The sequence below is a fragment of the Martes martes genome (genome assembly GCF_963455335.1).
Source record: "Martes martes genome assembly, chromosome: X".
NCBI classification, from domain to species: Eukaryota; Metazoa; Chordata; class Mammalia; order Carnivora; family Mustelidae; genus Martes; species Martes martes.
In genome coordinates this window covers 32,216,501-32,230,462 of record NC_137897.1, presented here as the reverse complement: position 1 = coordinate 32,230,462, position 13,962 = coordinate 32,216,501, and the positions used below count along the sequence as shown (strand labels likewise).

Sequence of the window (13,962 nt, the reverse complement as noted above, 5' to 3'; positions counted from 1 at the left end):
CCCAGATGCTCTTACAAATATTCTGTTTTTCACGTTTCAATTATTTTCAATAAAATAACATCGTATAGTGCATATCACTTTGTAATTTTATTTTTCTCAACATTACATTTTTAAAACTCCTTCATATTCATACATGTAGAACTGGTTCATTTGTTACAACTGCTAAGCAATATTCATCCCTATGTGAATAAACAGTCTTTCCACTCCTCTAGTGATGGACATGTAGGTTATTTCCACTTTTTTCGAGGATAAACAACGCTGCTGTGAATAACTTCATGTACGCCTCTTTGGGTACAGTTACCTGTTCACTTTTATTTCATTTTTGCAAATTATTTAAATAATGGGATTGTAATAATTTGCATTCTCACTAGCAAGCTTCCTGTATTCCTAAATACTCAAGCACACTTAAAGTAAACAATATTATTATTTTTGCCAATAATAGGTTTCTCATGATTACTTATTTTGCATTTTTGTTATTTCCATTAAGGTTAATTATCTTTTTACATGTTTATTGGCCATTTGGATTTTTATCTCTGTGAATGAAATACCCTTTGATTATTTTGTATGTCTTTCATTTTTGTCTTTTTCTTCTTGACTCATTAGTATTCTATACATATTCTGAATACTAGATCCTTTATCCGACAATTATCTATAGTCACATTTGCCAGCCTGTTCGTTTATTGCTTCTCTAAAGTACTTCTTAGGCTTTTCTGGGAGTTAAATTCCTGCTACATGAAGTATGATCCATGGACCAGGAGGATCAGCATCAGCTGGGAATTTGTTAAAAATGCAAATTCCTAGGGCCCACCCGAGATCCACTAAATCAGAATCTGAATCTTAACAAGACTACTAGATGATCTGTATGTGCATTCAAGATTTTTAAATACTGGATTAAATGATTAAGAAAAGTGCAAATTTTCTTCCTTGGGGTAATAGTGTAGTAGTCCCTACCTAATTTCTGCTACTTTCTTATAAATGAAGTTCCCCGGCTTTGGACCTATATGTCCTCAGTTCATATATCCTGGAGCTGTACCACAAAAGTTCAGAAATCAAAGAAGCTACTAGAACTGGATTTATTGATCTCCGGGTCGTGAGATCGAGCCCCGCATCTGGCTCTGTGCTCAGCACAGAGTCTGCTAAGATTCTCTCACTCTGCCTCCCCCTGCTCCCCAGTGTGCACGTGCTCTCTCTCTCAGATAAATAAATCTTAAATATATTTTTTTAAAAAAGAATCTCATTTGAGAGTCTGGATGTCTACAAGATTTGGTAGTAGCGTTTTCCAAGTGGAGATATACCTGTTTTTCTGATTGCCAAGAAAGAAATGGTGTTGGCAGTTGCATTGTAATGTAATTCAAAATGCAAGCCTTGGAGGTTTTGTTGACTACCGCCAAGAAAGGAACTAGTTCAGTGAGGAAGCATAATCCATCAAATGTCTTCCTTGTTTGTACATGCTTCTATTTTTAAGTTGACACAGAATGCTCCAGAAATGAATAACAACTAGAATTAATGGGGGAAATTGCCCAGAGTTGTGCATGTTGTCAGACATGTGATGACTTCTCTACATCAATGTGATTTCCTGAGGTTGGCCGGCTAGGAAGGGGAGCACTCATGGTGAGAGCACAGGACTGCAGCCGAGAGTCATGAAATTATCCCTTAGCACTCTCTGCCTTCTCCAACACAAGGAAAGTGACTCCGCAGGTTGAGACCATCTGGCTACGGGGATGTGGTGGAGACACGTACTTCTTACTGACTGTCACGAACGCTCCCACCTTTCCCCGCCTGCCTGCAGCGCACGGGGGCCCAGAGCACTGGATCTGGCCACGGGGTGGTAAGAAGCAGAAACATGCTACCTCTAGCCGGAAATATTTCATTCCCCACTTCCCCCCTCTCTCTACACCTGCTTCAGCCACCAAAGAGGTCAGGAGTCACAAATGGTACAGTTACAAGATCATCAGACCTCCGTCAGTGGTCCTGGCCCCGGAGTGATCAGGTAAAGCAAGCAGATCCCCCCGCTGACCCACATCGGACATGTAGCATGAGTGAGGGAAAGAACACTTCAGTTTGTGTTAAGCCACTGAGATTTGAGTGTCGCTCGCAATGAAGCATAGCCTGGGTTACATGGATACAGTGAGCAGAGCTGACTCTGCCTTATTCATGAGAGCTAACACCATTGAGTGATACCCTCTAGCCCAGGTACCACGCTGTAAGCTCCACGTGCATGATCTAGTCCCTCAGCTTCTGGGATAGACAATAGTATTATCATATGTTATATGACATATGCAATATGCATCTGTATCAAATGTATCAGTTTTATGTATATATGATATATAGGTATATATGACCTATATATTTATATATATATATATAATATGTATATGTTGGGTATAATGTGCAAGGAGGTTTTCTTCCTTTCCTCTTGTTATGCTAAAAGTAGTGTCTCCCCTTCTAGCTAAGACTAGTCTCTCCGCAGATCTGGATGCCATCTCTTCCTCCCTTAGAGGATTGGTTATTCCTTCACTCTCCTAAATCTGTTTTCTCTCCTATGTGTTTTGCCCCTCACCATTCTCAAGTCTCCCCAAACTTTTTTTTAAAGATTTTATTTATTTATTTATTTATTTGACAGACAGAGATCACAAGTAGGCAGAGAGGCAGGCAGAGGTGGGGGGGGGGGAAGCAGGCTCCCTGCTGAGCAGAGAGCCCAAAGCGGGGCTTGATCCCAGGACCCTGAGATCATGACCTGAGCTGAAGGCAGAGGCTTAACCCACTGAGCCACCCAGGTGCCCCTCAAGTCTCCCCAAACTTAACAGAAGCCCTCCGTCCACGTCACTTCCCCCTCCAAATGCTATCTCCTGTCCCCTCCTATCCCATTTCAGTCTCCGATGTCTGAAGGGTTCACCCTCACTTGTTGCTCTCAGCTTCTCCCACTTTCTACTCCAGTATTGTGTCTTCTTCCATCACTCTACCGAGCACCTCTTTTCAGCCCTACAAATGATCTCTTCATCGCAAAATTCAAGGGGGCAGTTTCCACCTTACTTCATTTCTCAGCATCACGTGACACAACTGACCACACCCTTCTGTTGAACCCCTAATCTGGGAACTCTCCCTTTGTGGCTCCTCTCTGCTTTTCAGCTTCATCATCTCTTGCTGGGCCATTAAGTGTTGACTTTTAGCATGACTCATCCCAGTCTCTCTTCCCTTTTCATTCTATAGTCACTTTCCAGTCTTTCACCTAGAAGTGTTTCCTGAGGGTACTTAGGCCCAGGCACCCCCAAATATGCCCCTCCACCTGCAGCTCCTACTTTCCAGTTGGCTGCTCCGCTCAGCACTTCCACTTTGATGCCTTAGTGGGCTTGAGGCTGAGCTGTAATATTCTCTTCCCCCTGCCTACCTAACTCCACCCTTCCTTCTCTTTCCACGGTGTTCCCCATCTTAGTGAGTGGCACCAGCCTTCCCCTATTTGCTTATGTTGGAAACCCTGGAGTAGAGCTGCATCAGTACCTTCTGGAACGCTCAGCAGCAAAATGTGCTTTCTCTTTTTGAAATAAAACAAACAAACAAACAAACTTGGGGAACCCGGGTGGCTCAGTGGGTTAAGCGTCTGCCTTCAACTAAGGTCATGATCCTTGGGTCCTGGGAACGAGCCCCACATGGGGCTCCCTGCTCAGGGAGGAGCCTACTTCTCTCTCTCTCCCTGTCCTCTCCTGTTCCTGCTCTCTAGCTCTCTCTCTCTATCTATCTTAAATAAATAAAATCTTTTTTAAAAATCCCTAAAACATATCATAACTAAAGGAAGTCTTTAAAAATTCTTCTTTTCCCACAGTGTCCTGCACTGCCCAAGAGTCAGTAGTCAGTTACCAATTCCTGGTGATTCTACTTCCTAAGACGTTTTTAGGTTGGCCTGCTCCAGATCGGCCAATACACTATATTCTAAGCCATACTGACTGGTTGTCGTTATATCTGCAGTAGCCTCTGAACCCTCCTCCTCGCTCCAGTTTATTCCGCACAAATCAGCCAGGTAGGATGATTCCAGGAAAACACATAGCTGATCCTGTCACTCCACTGCTCAAAACTCAATGGCTCCCCACTGTCCTTAGGGTGGAATCTCAGTCCTTCACAGGTCCACAAACCCCGCCACTTCGCCATGAGCTAGTGTCACCTCTTTGAGCTCCTGCAAAGAGCTCTGTTCTTTATGAGTCTTTGCCCACGATTTACTTTCTGCCCAGAGCTCTCACCTCTCCCAGCTTCTCCTTCCAGTTCTTAGATTTAATGATGTTTCTTCAGATAAGCATTTCTTAACCTCTCACACCAGGCCACTGCTCCCCATTAAACACTTTCTTAGTACCCCCCACTTTGCTTTGTAAGTAAATGATTATTTGTGTATTGCCTCGTTTAATCTCTCCTTCTGATTTTAACCAAACTCCCTGAGAAAGTCAATAATACACTCTTCTCCACACAAGGTCCTTGAATCCGGCTTCTAGCTCGTGCCCACAACTACCACATGTACATACATTTCCTCATCCTGGAAGATGGCTTTTTGCCTCTTTGTTTTATGGTGTATGGGAAACTAAAGTTTGTAGAAAAATATCTCTGGACGAATTCTAAAGCAATGGTGGTCTGCTGTTTGTGAATCTCGTTGTGCATTTCCTGTCAGTAGTGGATGGCACACCTCAGCCTTCTCAGGGAGGACAGAGGGAGAGGTCCAAAGGACAGCTTGGGCTGGCTAAGCTAGACCCTAGCTCTCCTCCTTTGTATAATCAACACATCACTGAGGGAGTAACATGAACCGCCTTACAGGATTGCGGTAGGATTCATTCATTCGAGAAAGATTTAATGAGCATCTAGTACACGGAAGGTCTCGGGTTACATGCTGGGAATACAAATGCGTTTTGGATATTTAGCAGAGTCCCTATTGCATTTATAGTTAGACATGGTCACTTATTACTAGTATTGTTACGGTTTTGTGTCGACGTTTGCCTGTGTCACATAGTCTGAGTGACAGAGCATGTGATATTTGTGACGTTTGTCATTACGCTTACGAGGTCCCTGCCGGGCATAGATAAACCACCACCATCAGCGTGCGGCCTCAGAAGCATCCCTGCGCGCGGCGTGGCCGCCCTTCTCCTCCCGGCCACCAGAGGGCGCGCGGCCTCTACCTCCCCGCCCGCTGCGTCTGCGCCTGCGCCCGCGCGGTGCCGGCCGCCTGGCCCACTGCTCCCCTCCCCCGTCGCCGGCCCCGCCTCGCGTCCCAACGTTCCGCCTCCGTTGCCCCTAGCGGCTGTTTGTTGACTTCCGGGGACGCGGTAGTAGCCGATGTCCGGGGTGTCGCTATGGGGGCCCGGGGGGCTTCCGCAGCCCGCGTCGGGACTGAGGCACTGCTATAGGCCCCACCGAGTCGCCCCCGCCACCTTTCCGGGTCAGGCGCAGGCTCCCCGCATCCCCCTTGGCATGGGGGAACCCGAGGAGGTGGTGCCCGGTGAGTCGCGTTCGCGGGGGTGGTGGCGGGCCGGGAGGGAGGGTCCGCGGGCTGGCGGGCGGGCGGCCAGGTCCCGCCTCCGGGCCGCCCCGTCGAGGGAAAGGCCCAGGCAACGGCCGCGGGACTGGGTCTGGAGCTCGGGCCGCGCCTGGGCGATAGGCTGAGAGGAGCAGAAAGGAAGGGCAAGGGGGGCACGGGGAAGAGGTGCTTGTGTTTTTTTTCTTTTTCTTTTGAAATAAGCTTTCGATGAGTTTCTCGAACGCAGGGGCAGTTTTTACCTCCCTATAAACTTTCCCAAAGTACCCCCTTCGAGGTCCCCAAGACCCAGTTATGTATTGAATGCAGTAAAGAGTGGGTGACTAGGGGGCGTGGGGTAAAAGACGAGAGGGGAAAGCGACTTAGAGAAAAGGGGCGGTGGGAGCCATTAATGAGTGCTCTTGTAAAACTTTTCCCCTGAGCTGCAGAAATAACGTTTGACATTGTGACGCTGTACCACACGTATAGTGTAACAGAAGTAGATGTTTCATGAAGTGGTGCTTACTCTAACCACTTGGTTGCTCTCAGATCTGTTGTATAGTACATTCCTTTGAAAATGATAATCGTGATCTACTAAATTGATTTTCTCACCCACTAATGGGTCAAGACCAAAAGTTTAAAAAAAAAAAGTACTGGATTACAGCAGAATCAAGTGTGTGTGTGTGTTTGTGTGTGTGTGTGTGTGTAGCGTTTTCTGCCATGTTCTTGTCTCTAACATGATTAGATTCTTGACCTCCTGGAGTTCACAGCCTAGTGAGAAATACTAGAAGGTAAACAAAATGATAGTACCATTTCACAATAGATAATAGATACTAGGCGACAGAGCGAGCCATCAAACCTTGGCTTGGGGTGAGGGTATCAGGGCAGGCTAACTGGGAAGCCAGAATAGAACAAAACAAAATTATTCATTCTAGAAACACCCAAAGTGTGTTCTAGAACCTGGCCTCTCCAATCTAAGTAATTGGTTTCAATTGACACACCTCACAATTGTTCTCAAAGGGTTTTTCATAGTGGCTAGTCCCTTGTACATTATCATTTATTATTAATACTTATGTTCCCTATATTTACTTTATGGCACCCATTAGTTTCTTTCTGTGTGATTATTCTCCTTGAGATTTCCTCAGAAGTTGGATCTGGCCTCGTGTGCATGTATACTTATGTGTGTGTGTCTGTGTTTAAATGGTTATTGAGAACTGGTATGGATTTTTGATCTCCCTCTAAAATGGTACTGGACCAAAATAGTTTGTGAATACTACTCAGATCAGATAGTGTTTAATGACTTAAGAGTGTTAAATCTCAACATGCTCTATGGACATGATGCTAATAATGAAACTCAATACTGTCCTAGTCCCGTGTGTGGAGAAAAGCCTTCAATCAGGCTAGACCCTGAGGTGTTGTTAACCAGTGTTAATAGGGCAGGATTGTTATCAATCAGCTCATTCCAGGGAGCATATGGTCCACCTGGGGAAACAGGACTTTCAGTAACGGAGGACTGCCTTACTTTTTTTTTTTTCCTACTTTCCTCCAGTAAATGAATAATACCTATTTAGTAGATTTCATAAATATAAAAACCAGAATAAAGTCTGAGGAGTAAGACTGAATTAAGATAGAAGGTGGATGTAAACAGTGCTGGAGTGGAAACAGAGCTGCCATGAGACAAGGAATCTGTACAGATAAATTACCAAAAAAAATATTTTGGTAACAGACAACATAGTAAAAGTTGTAAAATAGAAACTATCGTATATTTGCAGGTTCGGGTGCTGTGTTTACATTTGGAAAAACTAAATTTGCTGAAAATATTCCCAGCAAATTTTGGTTTAAAAATGACATACCTACATTCCTTTCATGTGGAGATGAACATACTGCTATTGTTACAGGTTAGTACTGAAATCCTAAGTGAGGATGGTAATCCTGAAAGAATCCTAGATATTATAGATGTGCAGTGTTTCAAACATGTTGAATATACTTTCCTTTACCAGAATAATGTTTTTTCTTTCTTTCATCAGAGATTTCTTGACAATTTGATGCATCAAGAGTGTTTTAAATTTTAAATCCCCTTGGCATATTTAAATAGGATTTTGTATAAATGCTACTTTCTTGGAATACATTTATTTTAATATATCTATATAATCAAATGTGATTACTGCATAATCTTAGAAACTTTTTACACCTAACAGAATCTGGTAACCTGTAATGGACAGTTAAAATAATTCACTTTAACCTGGGCAAGGTAACCTGTTTCAACACGGGAAAGCAATACAACTTTAAAGTGTAGCCTTTTTTATTGCTTTGTGATGACTTCATCTCCCATCACTTTATGTTGAAAATGCTTCGATTTCTTATGTCTTTTTCCTTCCCACCAGGAAATAATAAACTTTACATGTTTGGCAGTAACAACTGGGGCCAGTTAGGATTAGGATCAAAGTCAACTATTAACAAGCCAACGTGTGTCAAAGGTTTGGGGTCTTTTCTTCTTTATTGCTTTAAATACTTAAACCTCATAAAGTACTTTTGTATTGATTGTGATGTTCTTTAATATTATATTAGGAATAATAAAGCGCTTAGTTCTTTATTTCCATTATTTACTTGACTATTATTGGTGTCTGACTTTATTTTTTGTATGATAATCAGAACTACTTTTATGTGTTAGGGTCTAAAAATCACATTGCTTTTAAACCCAAAGAACACAAAGGAAGTAATGATTTTTCGGTATTACACTTGAATATCCTTTTATTTTGCCTGTTTGTTAACCTGCTTAAATATTACTGTTATTGTATGTACAAAGAATAACCAATAAAATATATAAGAATTTTGAGCTTTGTCTCATTTGTTAGAGTTGTGGGCATCATGGTTCTAGGTAGCTGTTGGTTTTATGAATTATACTTGACCCTGCTGTATATAGTGAGTAGATGTACTGAATGAGACATTGGGACTAGGGGTTGGTTAGTAGTAGTGTCCTTACAAGAACAGGACAAAATATTTTAAATCAGGACTGTCCCAGAAAATATGGGATATATAATACCTTTACAAAGCTTCCTGGCATTATGTGTAAAGCTTCTGTTTGGCTGTAACCTGTGAACAGGTGATGGAGATTCCTTGGGATGTGACAAGAGCAATATTCTTAATCTTTCTAGCCAAATTTTTAATTTCAGCTCAAAATGTCATTGTAGTTTAGCATATCCATGCTATTTATAGATAATGTTATGGAATTTTCAAAGTATTCCACTTGGCCAAAAAGTATTTATTGAGCACAATCTACTAAACCCTGGGTTTTTTTTTTAAACCCTGGGTTTATTCACATAATCTTTACTCTCAAATATCTAATAGATGAAGTAACAGGATTGTCTAGACTATAAGATCTTTGACACCAGGGACTCTGTCTTAGTGATTTTTGCAGCCTCTATGGTAAGCACTTAGGCAGTGTTCTTTAAATCTCTTTTGAACATGTAAATGAATGAGTGAAGAGCTTTACCATAGGTTATACCTGTGACTCTTGGACTTGTAGTGTTCCGCTGTGTGAGGTAGAAGGTGAGCTTGACAATGGCAATAGCAGATGAGGGACTAGGTGATTAGTTTGGTGAGGAGGCAGCGTAACAGTGCCGTGAATCTCAGTACATATTCATTACCTGTGGACATTTTAAAAACACTTAGATGCCTAGTCCTTACCTCAGACCTGCTGACTCAGATTCTCCAGGGGTAGGGCTGAGCTATCTGTACTTTTCTCAAAGCTCCACTGGTCGTTATGATGCACAGCTAGTTCTGAAAACTTTTGGCCTATTAATTAAGAACAGCTTTGGAGTCAGGCCTGGGTTTAAAATCTCATTTCTACTGGTTAGTTACCATTTGACCTGTGTTATTTATCACTTTTGTAAACATAAAATCTTTTGTCATTTTTTGAATATTTTTAGCTTTAAAACCTGAAAAAGTGAAATTTGCTGCCTGTGGACGGAACCACACCCTAGTTTCAACAGGTATAGTATTCAATCTGTGTGACTTCCTTCCCAATTTGAGGACAGAGTTCTCACTCCAGTATGGCTTTGTAAAATTAATAGAAATGGTACCTTGGCAATAGTAAGATTAGGATTTTTTAAAATATAAATGGTTAGCACACTTGTTTGCCTTTGAAAATACATAGATAAATGTTACATGCCTGCAGAAAATCTTGGATTATGTCAAGGGGCAGCCCATCCTTACCTATGTGTACACCTCAGGGGCCGCCCGCTCCTCATCTTGTGCTTTCCTCTTTTCTGAGGGTGAGTGGGACCTACCCCCAAAAGGCTATTGATGTGAACACAGTTCCAATTAAAATCCCAATGGGCTGTGTATGTCTGTGTGTAGAAACTCACAAGGTGCTCTCAAAGTTTGTATGGAAAAGCACAAGACCCAGAATAGCCAAAACAGTTCTGAAAAAAACAAAAGCAGAGGACCACCACTACTGATTCCAAGACCTCTAAAGCCACAGCAATCAAGACATTGGGCTATTGGCAAAAAGAGAGACAAAGATTATCAGAACAAAACAGAGTCCAGAAGTAGACCCACACATATATGCCCAACTAATGTTTGGCAAAAGTGCCAAGGCAATTCAATGGAGAAAAGGTAGTCTTTTCAACAAATGCCCCTGGAACAAATGGACATCCAGGCGCTGATCACCGAGCTACCTTTCCTTCCTCCTTCCTCCCACCCCCTGCCGCCCGCCCCCATAGGCTCTTCTGTGTTCCGGTTGGTCTCATCGCCTCTGGCTCCTTCTTGGCCCTTTCCCCTCATTCATACCTTTGCCTTGCTAAAATGCCTTTCTCTTATTCAGATTCTTGTCTTTTAAGATCCAATGTAAGTCTTCTTCCATGGAGCTTTCTGTGGCTCTTCAACTTTGACTCATGCAGTCCTCTGAACTGCATTAGCATTCCACCAACTCTGGTTCACCCGATATGTGTTAAATTCCATGGCCTTGTCGTATGTTCCATTGGAAAGCTAGTCTTGGTTCCTCAATTAGATTTTATCTTTTCTAAAATAATATCTTAAATTTTTACTGACTCAGGCTGGTTTTGCTCACAGTTTCCCCTATAATTTAGTGAGGCTTTAACTTAGTGTGCATCTGTATGACAGATATAACTAATTTTTAATATGTGTATGTTTTTAAAAATCTTCATTACTTTTGAGCTTACTGACAATTTTTATTATCTAGGCATGATATACTTCATATTTAATAAAGTAATTAACACACATTTATATAATGTGTACAACAAACAAATGCCGTTCTAAGAATTTTATAAATGTCAGCTAATGTGATCTTCATACGAGATCGGGCGCGTTCAGGGTGGTACGGCTGTAGACTAATGTGATCCTCATAAACAACTCTGTGAAGTAGGCACTATTCTTATCCCCATTTTGCAGATGAGGAAAATGAGAGCCATTGTGAAGCACAGCTTGCCTAGGTCACCCACCTGACAAATGGCAGGCCAGCATTTGCACCCAGGAAATCTGGCTCTCCAGTCCTTTCTCCTAAAACACAATACTATACTGCCTTCTTGTTTAGCTAGAAAATTAAAATACGCATAGAATTTTCATGTTTCTAATTATATTCTTTTTGGATTTGCCTCATTTTACTCATTACATATTATATCTCAACTTTAATGGGTATGGAAGTTAAAATTAATGAACCACATCTCTTTTAAAATAGTTTGATTTGGATTATAAACTAATTTGGAAATTACTTTTCTCTTTTGCTCTGATTTAATAAAGTGCTGCATTAGCAAGGAAATACATTCTGCACATTCTGTGCATTTCAATTGCTACTTAAGCTCTAGACCAATTTAGAAAATCTCACAAAAATGTATAACCTTGCTTGTTTTGCTTGATTTTTGACCACGAATTGAAGTTGTTCACCAAATGATAGGATAATGTCAGCTTTCGGCTTTCTTCACTGTTAATAGGGGAAATATCTGGAAACTGGCCTGTCTCGTAAAGATGGTGACTGTAGTATATTGATGTTTCTTTCCTTTTCCATGTACAGAAGGAGGCAAAGTATATGCAGCTGGAGGAAATAATGAAGGACAGCTGGGACTTGGTGACACTGATGAGAGAAACTCTTTTCATCTAATTAGTTTTTTTACTTCCCAGCATAAGATTAAACAGCTCTCTGCTGGATCCAACACTTCAGCTGCACTAACTGGTGAGACTTTGTTCCACATCAGGCTGGGAATCGTCCTTTTCCTTTAGACCAGGATAAGCCAACTGAGTCACCTGACCCCAGCGTTCTGTTTCATTTTCTTTCATTAACCATGTGTTTTCAGAAGACATAAAAATTGAACTTTGAATCATGACATATAGTCCAGTTTTGTGCTTATCTAGGGTTAGACGTAAACACACACGTAGCTGCCATGCTTCCATCTACTCCTGGAGATACTAAATATTCATCCTGTGTTCTGGACATTATATTTGCAGCTCTAATAAGTTGCTATCAGAAACAGAAATCTGTTGGATATGTGTTATCAGAATATGGTCTGGGGGTGTCTGGCTGGCTCAATCGGAAGAGCACGTGGCTGATCTTGGGTTGTGAGTTTGAGCTCCACCTCGGGCATAGAGGTTACTTAAATAAATACACTTTAAAAAACAAAATGAATTACACAGTCTGTATTGGTCATTGCATGTCTCTGCCCTCCCTCTCTAAGCCCATATGAGAAATGTCTTTAACATGGGAGCCAAGGTACCCGCGGTGTCTGTGAAGGAGCTACAGTGGGCTTCTCCGCTCCAGTAGGGGAGCTGAGTGGCCCCTGGTGCCTCTCCAGCTGCCAGGAGGGCTGGAGTCACATGGCAACGCCGTGCCTGCAGTACTGTCCACCGTTCACTTAGCCTCTCGATGTCCTTGTGGTTCTGATTTTCCGTTTTCCTTTCATTTGGCTTATTATTAAACCACTTCAAAGTTTTAAAAAAATTAAATGAATTAAAAGACGTAAGTCTTGATAATTTCCTTCCTTAAATATTTTGCCTAGCTTCACTTCTTCTTCCCTTGAAACCCTAACCAGAAAGAGCACAAGCTGCTGCGTTCTGGAGATGCTCTGTGTGCTCAGGTGGCTCCCTAATCTCTGAAGCTGCAGTGTGTGTTTTCGAGGATAAATTGTAAAACAACAACAACAAAAAAACCCTGAACTGCATTTCTTTTTCTTTTTTGTTTTTCTTCAAAACATTAAAACGTTTATATAGTGTTCTTAAGAGTAAGGTCCTCCAGGCCCTTTTGACCAAGGACTTGCCCAGGAAAGGTCCAGGGCTGCTCATGCTGTCGTTCAGTTCGTTTGCAGTCTGAGTGCTTGAGAGGAAGAAACATTTGCTGTTCAGAGATGGTAGACTAAGAAAAGGGAAGAATATTCTGTCTTTGCTGTTGAGATAAAAATATGGACATGATTTGCATCATGTTATCCTCTGTCCTTTATCATCCTAGAAGCTTTTCCTGTTAGAAATTAAACTCTTATGCAGCTAGCTGGTGTGAATGTCTTAATAACACTTTTCTATCAAGACACATAGTTTTTCTGAATTAAAGAATAAGTACTGTGTTGGAAATATAATAACTTGATAGCCTTGCTACCTCCTAAAACCTTGTTTTCCTCCTTGTGTTTTCTTTGTAGAGGATGGAGAGCTTTTTATGTGGGGTGACAATTCCGAAGGGCAAATTGGTTTAAAAAATATAACTAATGTGTGTGTCCCTCAACAAGTGACTGTTGGTAAACCTATCTCCTGGATCTCCTGTGGATATTACCATTCAGCTTTTGTAACAAGTAAGACAGAACATTTTGGATTCATCATGTTACCTCCTATTTCTAAGTGTTTACTCAATTGATAATAAAATATAACTACCATACTGTGGAAATAATGCCATGGCAGTCTGTAATGAAATAATTGTGGTCCATTTTGGGTCACAGTGTTTTCTCCATTTTAATAATGAGAGTTTACTTTCTCTGAGACGTTAACTTTTTTAGTGAATATTAGAAAAACAAAATGTGTATGTTAGAAACCTTGGTTCTCAACTTCTTGGATTGCTTGACATTGGAAATGAGATCTATGGGCTACTTTCCCTTGGGTGCACTTGCCTCTGTACTTACACCTCGTCTACTCTTGTCCTGCTAATTTGCTTTTATTGGTTCAGTAAGGGAGTCATAGACTTTCATTGTGAGAGCAGGGATGTAGAGTAGGTGGAAAGGGAAGATTGCTCAGTATGAGACAGGATTTCCTTTGCTGAACTTTGCTTAGCATCTCCAATCTCTCCCTTTCTGGGGCTCCCTGGCAACCTTTATCTGCCTTACTTAAATATTTGAAATGTTAGTCTGTGTCTACACAGAGAGTGGTAGAAGTATGATCATTCCATCTTATTGGTGGTTTTTTTTAACAGCAAAAACACCTAGAGGAAGTAGTTTTCTGGCCCCTTTTAGATATCTCTAAGTCTTTGTTTTACATTCTGTGCT

The 13,962-nt window shown here is 41.5% G+C and overlaps 1 protein-coding gene across 1 annotated transcript in view; it reads left to right on the top strand.

The window, feature by feature from the left end:
* Nucleotides 1-5,291: 5,291 nt before the first annotated feature.
* RPGR (retinitis pigmentosa GTPase regulator) overlaps nt 5,292-13,962 on the top strand; it is a 53,569-nt gene continuing 44,898 nt past the window's right edge. Inside the window, exons 1-6 of the mRNA XM_080795278.1 lie at nt 5,292-5,473; nt 7,261-7,386; nt 7,873-7,965; nt 9,418-9,480; nt 11,520-11,678; nt 13,129-13,278. Coding sequence (XP_080651404.1) covers nt 5,311-5,473; nt 7,261-7,386; nt 7,873-7,965; nt 9,418-9,480; nt 11,520-11,678; nt 13,129-13,278 — 754 coding nt within the window. The 5' untranslated portion in view covers nt 5,292-5,310. The remainder of the gene's footprint in view (nt 5,474-7,260; nt 7,387-7,872; nt 7,966-9,417; nt 9,481-11,519; nt 11,679-13,128; nt 13,279-13,962) is intronic.